The sequence below is a fragment of the Phalacrocorax aristotelis genome, chromosome 8 (genome assembly GCF_949628215.1).
Source record: "Phalacrocorax aristotelis chromosome 8, bGulAri2.1, whole genome shotgun sequence".
NCBI lineage: Eukaryota > Metazoa > Chordata > Aves > Suliformes > Phalacrocoracidae > Phalacrocorax > Phalacrocorax aristotelis.
The window spans coordinates 34,926,929-34,937,818 of record NC_134283.1 but is presented as its reverse complement, the minus strand read 5'-3'; the positions used below and the strand labels follow the sequence as shown (position 1 = coordinate 34,937,818).

The window sequence follows — 10,890 nt, the reverse complement described above, 5'->3', positions numbered from 1 at the left end:
ACCAAAAGGGTAAATTGCAACTACTGGTCAGATATAGTAAATGAATATTACAATGACAGGACAATCAACTGGTCACCTCTTGTCTCTAAACATACTATTTAGAACTAACTACAAAGCTAACCTGACCTCAAATTTCACATAAACTTATACACCGTAATTTGTGTGATGTCACATTTCTTAGGATATATGTAGCACTGCCTTTTAAAAAACTTCAACTACTAAATTAAGGCACTATTTAACCATTCTGTGAGAATTTCCTAAACAGAAACTTTACCAGCCAGCTCTGAAGAAGCAATGAAACAATTTCCAGAGCAGAAGGCAACATCAGTTTTAAGAACATTGCAGTGCAGCTTTTGGTAGGTACTTCAAGGTACTACATGGAGTGTGGCAGATTGGTATTTATGTTCTTAGATGGAATCAACTCCCACTACAAAAGCACAAGGATAGGGAAGGTAATCCTTGTAAAAGATTTTACTGAGAAAAGATCAACCTTTTGCGCAAGAAAAACTTTCAAACATACAACTTGGCAATACTTTGCAAATATAAAGTATTAAGTGGAATTTTATAAAGGAGCAAAAAGGCTTCTGATTTCAACAGATTGGCAATGTAATTCTCAAATATATTGTGTGAATTAATATTAATAAATGGGGCTCCCATTTTGCTTTGGTCAGAGCCCTCCCAAGACCGGAGGAGCAGAGCCAGACTGTGTGTCTAATGCTCCCAAAAAAACAATCCATAAGCAACCATCGCTGTTAAGTATTAAGCAGAATTTTTAAACTGGAAGTTATTCAGGCTCTTTGAATCCATCCTTTGTTTTTAAATAAAACTCAGTTTACATGGATACAATAAATAGTTTATTAACAGAATGTATGCGAGTTTCTCTCTTACATCCTTCCTCTTACTCAGCACTTTAGACACTGATGTCAAAGCAGCTTCCAGTCCAAGCTAAGGACAAAAGTTAATTTCAAGGCAAGATGAAGAGAAGTTGAAAGTTAAGACTGGCACCTTTGAGTGCCCAGTTCCTCAAGTGTTTATATGGTTCCCCAAACCTACAGGTAAATTGGTGTTTCTTCTTTCCACACCTTGATCTACCTGCTTCTTCCCAACTCGTGCTCATTTAAGCTCTTCTTAGGCAGGCTGCACGCTCCATGGGGACAGTACAGAGTCATGCCTGCTCTCACACTCTTTCAGCTGTTGCAATATCCCTTTATTACTTTGTTTAAAAGCCCTATTGTTATTATGCCATCTCTTTCTGATATTTCATAATAGTTCAGTTCAGCTTTGGAATGTTACAAAAATGGAAAGAGTCTTTTCTTCAAAATATAGAGCACCGTGGCCAAGAATAAGGCAAGGGCGAGAAAGATGAGCAGCTTGTCCGTCAGTTCCCTGCGATTGTACTTTGTTATTAGCTTTCGCCCCAGCTGAATTGTCCCAGACATGGACTTAAATTCTTCATTTGCTTCCAGGATGGTTCTTGAAGAATTGGCTGAAATTAAGGGGAAAAAAAAATTCAGCTGATTGCGCTTCAAGAATACATGACAAAGGATAAAAGCATGCAATATTTGGCAATACAGATAGTGCCTGTGAGACCCTCCTGGGTCAGACTGACTTATGGGTAAGACAAATGCAGACTGTTCTTACAGAAGCTTTCAAAACTCAGTAGTGCTGATGTGCTAAGGAAAAATGCAACGCAAAACAAGAATACTGAATGGCTAGAAGACCCTACATTCTGTTCCTGAAATCTTAGTTTTTAGGTTACGAGATCAAATCCAGTTCATTTTTTTTTTTTATGAACAAAGTCAGCGCTACATGAGAGCTCACTGGAAGCAGAGTGAAATAAGAATGGTGGTAGAACCACCAATTCAGGAGAGAGAAAATCATCATCACTATCAGCATCAGTTCCAACAGCAGCAGGACAGGTCAATATTTTAATATATTAATTGCCCAACTGAAATTGTTCTGCCAGGCCAGAGCAGTAAATCAGTGTGATTCAGATGTGGTTGCAGAAAGAGTAAAAGCAGCATGCAGGAATAAAAGATCCTTAATTATTCAGTTCAAACAATTTGAACAGTTTTTAATAGTTATTTTTGACAAATAAAATGCCTTTTTTTTTTTGGCAATAAAAATAAGAGAGAACATCAACTAGAGGAAAAGTGTTTATCAGTCTCAGTTAAAGACAGAGTTTTGGAATATGCCAAAACAGCAAGATGGAGCATTGGTCCCTTTCAACTTCTCTTTCCCTGTGAGAAAACAAAGATGCAAATGCCCCAAACTCCTCAGCCTTCCTCCTTTCAAATTACTAAATGAAAGCAAAAGCCCAGGAGCCCCCTTTTTCTTATATTACAGAATGCATACCCTGTATGACAGTGAATGCTGGTATATCACTCTGTACTGAACCGATTAAAGAAAGGTCAAACTCCAAGCATGTTGTCTGGTTCACAAAAACAAGCATAGTAGAAACACATCTAATATTTTGCAAGCCATTATGTCCCATCTTAAACAGGCATTTTGATCCAGGTGAAAACAGAAAACTGTTAATGACAAAACAGAGCTTCCCTGCTTCACAGCCACATTTATTCACTGCACACTAGGAAAGGACTTGCTCAGAAAAAGGGAAATCCTAACTACTGATTCAAAATATGCAGCTGGGATGTGTAAATGACCTCTGATAGTTTTTGCCTTGATGAACTCCAAGTGCTGCTCAGTGAGAAACAGGGTGAAAAAGTGTCTGCCAAACTGCCTTTTTAATGGGAGAAGAAACAGGTTATGTTTGCATGAACAAACTGTGCCCAGCTGCCATCCTCAGATGGGGGCAGAAAACAAGGAGGGCAAAAGTTGTGTTATTTATCCTTGTCTTTATACTGTTCTTTCTTCTGCCCAAAAGCACAGCTAGTAAGAGGCCCAGGCAACACAGATCCAACTTCTAAATGCTTCATGAATCACCAGTTCTGACAGGTCACTTGATTTATTGTCTTAGGAGTCTAAGCCAAAGAACTGGGTGAAATCTTGGTTTCACAGTCCCTGATGCACTGCTGACAGAGCAAGTGACCTCAGGTTCAAGTCACTTGATCTCCTCATCTCTTAGTCATCCCAGCTGGAGACTGGGTGAAAACAGTCTTCCAGCCACACTAAGTTTCCTCTGTGTATGGACTTGTACCTCTGCTTTCATTTTCTCTGCTATTACCACATGCATGCCAGGACAGTAGCACAAGAGTAACACCAAACATGCTCTTAGCACTGCGTGAACTCACATTGCTTTTACAAGAAGCTAAAACAAGAGCTCCTCGTCCTGCCCCCTTTTCCTTGTTTACTCATAATATGAAACAGAAATTCTAGGAAACAGCTCCACACAATGTACGTTATTATCTTCTATTTACGTCCAACTGTTAGAGGAATTCTGCTGGACAGTCCTTTATAATCATCACAGTACTTTCTCCTACAGCAAAGCAGGTTTCCACTATGCTCCACACCATGTCAGTTCGCCTCTCCCCATCAAAACAGAACTGGTGAAAGTTCCTTCAATCATCCAATCCATACCCAAACACCCAAATAACATCTGTACCTAGGGTTTGCACGGTCTCCTCACTCTGCTGGACTTGCTGTGACATCATCCTGCTAATGCCCATCAGACTCTCTGTGATGTTACTTGCACTCTCTGCCAGACTTTCCTTTGTAGTCTTCCTGTAAAACAAAGGAATAAAATTAAGTCTTTGGGTACTGCGGGGAAAATGCTGCTGCCAGGGAGCTTAGACAGAGCTCTGCACCAAACACCTCTGTCGATGAACAAAAGACACAACTAGTTTTTACTGAACGAGAAATTCAGATTGTCTTCACGAAACAATCGAAAAAAAAAATCACAAAATATTAAATTCATGAGCCAAAACAACTGCTAGTGGCTCAGAATCTCACAGGGGACTACATTTCACCACTTATTCACCCATAACTGTACAACTTCATGAACTGGTAGAGAAGCTCTGATACAAACTACCACTTCATTATCCTGTATATCCCATTTGTTGCTTCATAATACTAAATATGCCAACTTTTCAACAGAGAAATTATACAAGCTTACATCCAGTTTTGTATGTGAAAACAGCTTGCATGATTCATTACTAGTTTATAAACCTGATGGGAATTCACATAAAAGATGGGCAGAAAATCTATGACGGCTAGCTTATCCCCTTTTCCACTTACACATACTAACGCCAAAAAACCCTGAAATTATCACAATCCTTAACAGTTTAAATCTCCACAAAAGGTAAATACACTCAGAAAAGAACAGCTATGTTCCAAATACAATTAAGTAACTTAAAAACATTACGTCACTTCCATTTAAAACTAGTGAATATAGCATACACTATTCAAATCTCAGATAGTACAGTGGGACAGTCTAATACCTTTGTCTTAAGGAGTCTCCTCCCTGCAGCAGTTGATCTTTCTCAGAGTTGTCAATAGCAATTTTGCAAGCCAGATTTGCCTTTCTCCAAGCTGCCTGATTGCTGAAATCACAAGAGTACAATGTTGTAACACGATGGTAACACCTTGCAAGCGAAAACACTTTTCACAAAGCAATCACCACTGTAACTGAGCACCCCAGATATGCACACGGGCTTTATATTATACCACAGAATAACAATATACTGTCCTGTCATTTCTTAAGTGTATCGTTTATGGAGCAAGGGAAGAAGAAAACTGTGCCTGCTGTCAAATGACAGACCCTCAAGCCACCTACTTGCATGCTTAAAGGGACAGACAGTGGTGAGGGAGTCACGACAGGAGAGAGGAAAGGAGTTATACCCTTTCCATCCCTGATCCTCTCTTGGCCTTCGGTAAAACAGCATCATGTCAGCAACCGTATTTGTGAAACAGGATCTGAAAGACGCTCTCCAGAAGTCAGATGGTCTAGGTTTACAAGGGGCTTGCAAACAGCACCGGCTGCCGGACCCACCTGAGCATTTGTTTCTTATGGTTTTCCACTTCCTGCAGTAAGGCTTGTTTGTCTGACTCTTTATCTTGCTCCTTCGCCATCTGCTCGAGCTCCTTTGGTGGAAAGCAGAAACACGAAAATCTCATCAACAACTGCTGCCACCTGCAACTCGCACACCCCACCCCCGGCCGGGGGGCGAATTAACAGCAGATGGATCCGGCCGGCCAGCCGGCCCCCCACAGGCGGGCTGCGAGCCGCCCCCGGGCAGGCCGCCCGCTGCGGGCCTGCAGCAGGGGCCGGTCGCCGGCCTGGCGCCTCACCTGGATGCGGCCGCGGAGGTGGCGGAACTTCTCCTTCACGGCGGCGTTGAGCTCCCTGAGGGCGCTGAGCGGCCCCGGGCAGTCTCGGATGTCCTGGAAGAGAACAGCGCAGTGAGCGCGGCCCGCGGCGGGCATCGCCGGGCCGGGGCTCCCCGCGGAAGGCGGCGGCCGCCCGGCAGCCCCGGCAGGGGGGACCCGCCGCGGGGGCGGGCGGCGGTACCTGCACGGCCGCCTTGATCTCCAGGTCGAACTTGACGATCTCCTGGTGGCAGACCCGCACCGGCACGCAGGCGGTGGCCGCCATCTTGCGAGGGGAGGGACGGGGAGGCGGCGGCCCCGCCGCCCGGCCCGCGGGCGCTCCCTGCGGGCGCCAAGCAGCGGAGAGGCGGCAGCCGCCGCCCCGGGGGGCCGGGGCCGGGGCCGGGCGGAGGGGGCCCGGGGGCGCCGGGGCTCCGCGCTGTGGCGAACGGTGCTGTACAGCAGCGGCGGTCCGGCGCGGAGTAACGCGCATCGCGTGCCTTAGTGCTGCAGCGTCACAGATTTTACAGCTGTGTAAAATGTGGGTGGCGAGGTGTTCCTTCATACAGCGTGTAAAAGCATGAAAAGGCAGTTTATTAGCTGATGAGGGATAAGGGACCCGCCTTTGGGCCCTTGTCTCAGTGCCCTTTAGCCCTCATGAGCTGAAACGGGCCCAAAGCAGCACCTCCAGTGACAGCCGGGAGAAGCAATGCTAGTGTCAGGGCTGCACAGGCCGCGGGGGCTGCACGGGTTTATACCCAACCGACCTCCCGAGGCTTCTGGCTGGACAGGCCTAGACCATTACAGTCTTTGCCCCTCAGCAGCAGGGAGGGTGGCCGCTGTCAGTGCCTGGAGGTTGGGGAAACAACATACCTCCTGTACCTGTGAAAAGAGGAAAAGGGGGGCAATGTAATGGCCCTTTTGCTTTTTCCACAAACTCCTCCCCTGGTGCCATGTCTTCCCCCTCCTGCCCTCAGACCGTTGCTGTGTGACAAACCAGGTCTGGACAAAGTGAGCTGGTATTGGAGAGATTTTCACCGCCATTGCAGAAAACCAAAGGACCTGGTGGGGGGCAGTCCAGCTGCTTCTGATGGTCCCACCAGGCAGACCCAGCAGCCTTACCAGGCAGCTGTTTGCGTGAGCACTGCCCACGGGGGAAAAGGAGTTACCTCCTTACCTCGCCCTGATCCCTTCTGAAGGAAAGTAGCTGGCAATACCAGGAGACTGAGCACACTCACTGCAAGGGAACACATGCCATTCGCTACCACTCCACACATACAATGATTTGAGACGGTATTTCCTCCACAATTTTTATTTTAAATTACAAAGGATGTTGCATACATTGATGAATTTGTATCTGAATAGAAGTGCTAGGGATCAAGGGTGACAGTAAACAAAGTAAATAGTTTAATTGTGCCTCTTTTCAAAAAAATAAAAACTGCACAACTATTAACCAACATTAAACATTGCAACTCTTAACAGATCATGCTTTTAACAAGGTAAATTTATTTTCTAACAGAGACAAGACTTTCAGTAAGTTTTTTCTGAGCTCCAGTTGGAAGTTGATTATAGAATATCAAGGACAGCATTACAATCATGACCCCAAGCATAGGCAGAACAGGATGCCATGTTTTGCTTAAAATGCTTTTTCTTTTTTTTTCCTGTCAACCACCTACGTCTGCATGTGCCATCAGCATTAAGAGTTCACCCAACCACAAATACTGAGCAAAGTTTTACCTGGATATGTTATTCTGGGAGGACAGTGATATAAGAATATATGAATATCCATCATTATAACAGAAATCAATAAAATTAAGTGCTACTACTAGGTTCTGTTTCTTAATCAGAAGGTATTGATAGGGCAGAGCGTGCTTTTGCCAATACCAAATTCAATGCAGTTTTCCTTACAGTGGGTATTTAACTCACCCAAATTTGACTTGCACAGATACCTGACTACAAAATATTTTTAAGAGAAACTCTGAACACTGATGTCATCTAAAAAGTAGTTTGGAGTTTTCTTTTTTAATGAAAAAAAAAGTCTGGCTTAAAATAGCTCTGGCTCCACTTTTAGCTCCCCCACTCATTAGAAAGCCAATAAATGCATAGTCAGTATTTGCTCTCGTGGAAGTTCATGAATGTCTGAGGCAGAGGATTATAATTCAGTGCGTGCACACACACCTTCTTATGATGCTAGAAGCATTGGGGGGAAAAACATGGCATATTGTGAAACATAAGTTGTAGAAAGATAGAGACATTTTTGTATGCTGCAAAGAAGATATAACCTAAAAGTGCCATCTTTCATTAATGACATTTAAGAATCCCAATTTATATTGGGAGATATTAAAGAGTGGTGTTTTCTCAACATACTAATGCCCTTAATACAGTTACAAGAAGAATCAGTCACTGAAGCAGTAACTGTTTGAAATGTACTTCACATGATCCCTGGGGTAAACAAAATAAACCTCAGCTGTGTGCAAGGCTGTGTCAATAAGCCAAGCCCACATCTAGCAGCACACTTAACTAGACAATTCCAACTGAAGCCTCTAACTGAAGAAGAAAATAAAATCATTATTAGATGCATTCTTGAAATTCAGGTCTCAAGGCCAAATACAGATCCTAACATTCACGGTACATAACTGGGTTACGCCTCAACAGAATTTCAGGAAGACTAGCAAGCACGTTTGAGGAACAGAACTGCATTTGCTATTTCTGCTGAAGGCAACTTGTATACAACCCTTTGAAATTCTCCTGATAAAGCCTTTTAGAGCTTTTTAAAAAAAAGCTATGTTTAAATGATTTATGGAAAAGAAAAAGCACATCCAGTCTTTATATTTTGTTAAGCTAACTTTTATTAATGAAGGCAAATATCAGATAAATATTATGTGGGATCTTTTTAAAATAAAATCAAAACTGACACCACTGTATTTCAGAAGTGTCTAGTTACTTTTAGGTTAGTTAAAAGACCCTTCATCCTTTTTTTTTGTGGTTTGGTTGGTGTTTAAAAAAGAAAAAAATCCAGCCCAAAAAACCCAACCCAAACCAAACCCAAACATTTTCCTGGCCCTCTTAGTATGGAAAAAAAGTCTATATAAAATTAGGAACTGAAGACAGCTGAGCCTGACTCTCACATTAGCTTTACAGAAATGCAACTTCATCAAATCACAATGATTTCAATTGGTATGATAAAAAAATCCAGCCCATCCACACATAAACATAGCCTTACTAGCAAGTGTCTCTCATCCAAAAAACGTACTCACCAAGTATCAGTAAATGTGTTCAATAAACCATAAAAGGAAGCGTTAGCAAAAGGGGCTTAGGGCTAAAAAAACAACCTCCGTGAGCACCCCCACATTTTGCAATGCCATTCAAAACCAGGTCTTCCATATAAATACAAAAGGACTACTGAAATCAGATCTATCCAGACTTTCTTCAGGATGCTTTTATCAGTTCCGATTCAATTTCAGAAAGGTTAGGTTTGAAGAGTTCAGAGGGAATGAAACACATTTAGTTCTAGGTGTACGAGTAAGGCACAATATAAAGCCACATCATCATCTGTCATGAAGGAAGTAGGAAAGTACGCGAATCATACATGGTACAGTAGAACAAGCAGTCCATCAATTCAAAGTGTGGCACCTAAGTTCAGACTGATGAGATCTCAACAAGAGCAGTTATGACAGCATGCTTTTAATATGGAAACAAATTCTAGAGAATCCAGTGTATCAGAAAAAGGAAGAACTTTTGTTTGTATTAAATAAAAAATGTGTAATTGTTTTTGGACATAGGATTAGAAGTGAATATTCACAATGCCTACACTCAAAAACAAACAAAAAGAAATCCAGGACTTCGTTAAGATCCACATACCATGTATGAACACTGAAAATCTTTAGAAAATTGTCTTCTCTAAAGATCATCCAAAATGCATGCCACAATTGCCAAAAAACAGAACGAGTACATTTGTTGGTTTTTATACCCTTATAAGATTTTTGTTTGTGATAAGTATACACTAAATGTATATATTTTAATGACACTAGAGGAAGCAGATTGTTACTGGCATTAAAGTACAACCATTTCTAGACGGTTTAAATGCCACAGAGTCCCCTGGTTAAAATGTAAAGCTGCACAGCTTGCCTATGTCACTTTTATGATAAAGTTAAACCAGCAAAAGGTCTTATCTTTACTCTACATTTTACTGCCAGGTTTTATTTATATCAAGTATCGCTGCAGCATTCTGACCAGCCCAGAGTTAGCAGCAAGTGGCAGGAATCATATAAAACGCAGTTTCTTTTTTTTTTTCCTTTTCTTTTTTTTTTTTTTTAAACAAAGTGCTTTTCTAAGTATACATACATATAAATAGGTACAAAATAAAGTGTCAACATTAAAAAGCTCAACTATTTAAAAGCTTTAACTTAAAATAATACATAGAAAACACTGAAATGCAAGGGTATGGAATTCACTAAAGATTCAAAGTCTACTTTGAAATGCGAGACCAAAATCATATTCTGGTTTTCAGACAAAAATAAAAAGCTATAAAGTTATATTTGCCCAGTATTTCTGAGCAGTAAAAAGGGGCTTTTTAATACCTTGTCAGTTTAATTTGTCACAGAAGTTTTTACCTGATTGCAAAACTGCTCTCTTAGCGTTTAGAAACGCTGCCTTGTCCACACAGTTTGGATATAGCATAAGGACCTCTTGTATCTGAGCAGTGCATTAACACCATTCATCAGAAAGGAACAACAGTATTCAAATCTTGGTACAGCCATGGCCTTAACTTCACAAGAGACATTCTTTGTCGGGGTTTTATGGGCCTTATGCATCTCTGGAATAACTGCAACATCAGCAATAATTACAACAGGAATACATCTGACCCACTGTGTAAACCAGCAGCCAACTCTCACCTCACCCTAACAACAAGAACAAAAACACACCTGAAACAAAAACACCCACATTCCTCTCAGATTTTGCAAGTCTTAAGTGGATTTACAAAGTTTTGCCTAAATTGCCCTGGGTATTTGTTCAGTCTCTTGTAGGAAAGACTTTCTGTACAGCTCAGTAGTGGTATTTTGGCCTCCTCCTCCCTTTTGAGTCTTCCAAAATATTTAGATACAAAGTAAGCTGTGTGCACATTCACAAGTATGTGGCAGGACTGTCACCTTCGTCGTCCACTCTTACTGCACTGCTACTGATTCAGACTTTTTTTATAGTACAAGCTTGGATATAAAAATAATCTACTTATAAACAAAAAGGAATCACAGTACAAACAAACTTAGACAAACTAGAAATGAAGTGGAGAAATTCCCCAAAGGGAGCGGGGAGAAAGCCTTCATGGACTTTTGCATTTTTTTTTCCAGCAGCTACATTTGAAAATATTTGGTATTTCTATTTTCAGTAAACAGTGTTTTGTCATCTTTAAATAGGGAGAGAAAGAACAGGGAGGAAAAGGGGGGGGGGGGGGGTCCATGAAACCAGAGAATGATCTTGCCTTGAGATAAAGGACTTTCTCATCAAAGGCTAAAGCTTTTAATCTGTACGTTAACACTGACTACAAAGCCAACTCTTATTAGCAGAAGAGCAAATAAGAACTGTGTTAATATTCCTCAATCATAGAAACTACTGAATTAACAAGAA

The 10,890-nt window shown here is 41.7% G+C and overlaps 1 protein-coding gene across 1 annotated transcript; it reads right to left on the bottom strand.

Annotated features, from left to right (window-relative positions):
• Positions 1-831: 831 nt before the first annotated feature.
• On the bottom strand, positions 832-5,628 carry BNIP1 (BCL2 interacting protein 1). The gene is made up of 6 exons (XM_075102445.1): positions 5,468-5,628; positions 5,248-5,340; positions 4,949-5,040; positions 4,398-4,499; positions 3,563-3,681; positions 832-1,486 (listed from the first exon to the last, which is right to left on the bottom strand). The coding sequence occupies exons 1-6, from the start codon at positions 5,549-5,551 to the stop codon at positions 1,290-1,292; spliced, it is 687 nt and encodes a 228-aa protein (XP_074958546.1). The 5' UTR covers positions 5,552-5,628; the 3' UTR covers positions 832-1,289.
• Between the last annotated feature and the right edge of the window lie 5,262 nt (positions 5,629-10,890).

Coding starts and splice junctions, on each gene's coding strand:
- BNIP1 (XM_075102445.1), bottom strand. CDS start 5,551: ATGGCGGCCACCGCCTGCGTGCCGGTGCGGGTCTGCCACCAGGAGATC. Junction 5,041..5,247: donor ACCTCCGCGGCCGCATCCAG/GTGAGGCGCCAG, acceptor TTTCCACCAAAG/GAGCTCGAGCAGATGGCGAA. Junction 3,682..4,397: donor GGAGACTCCTTAAGACAAAG/GTATTAGACTGT, acceptor TTTGTTTTACAG/GAAGACTACAAAGGAAAGTC.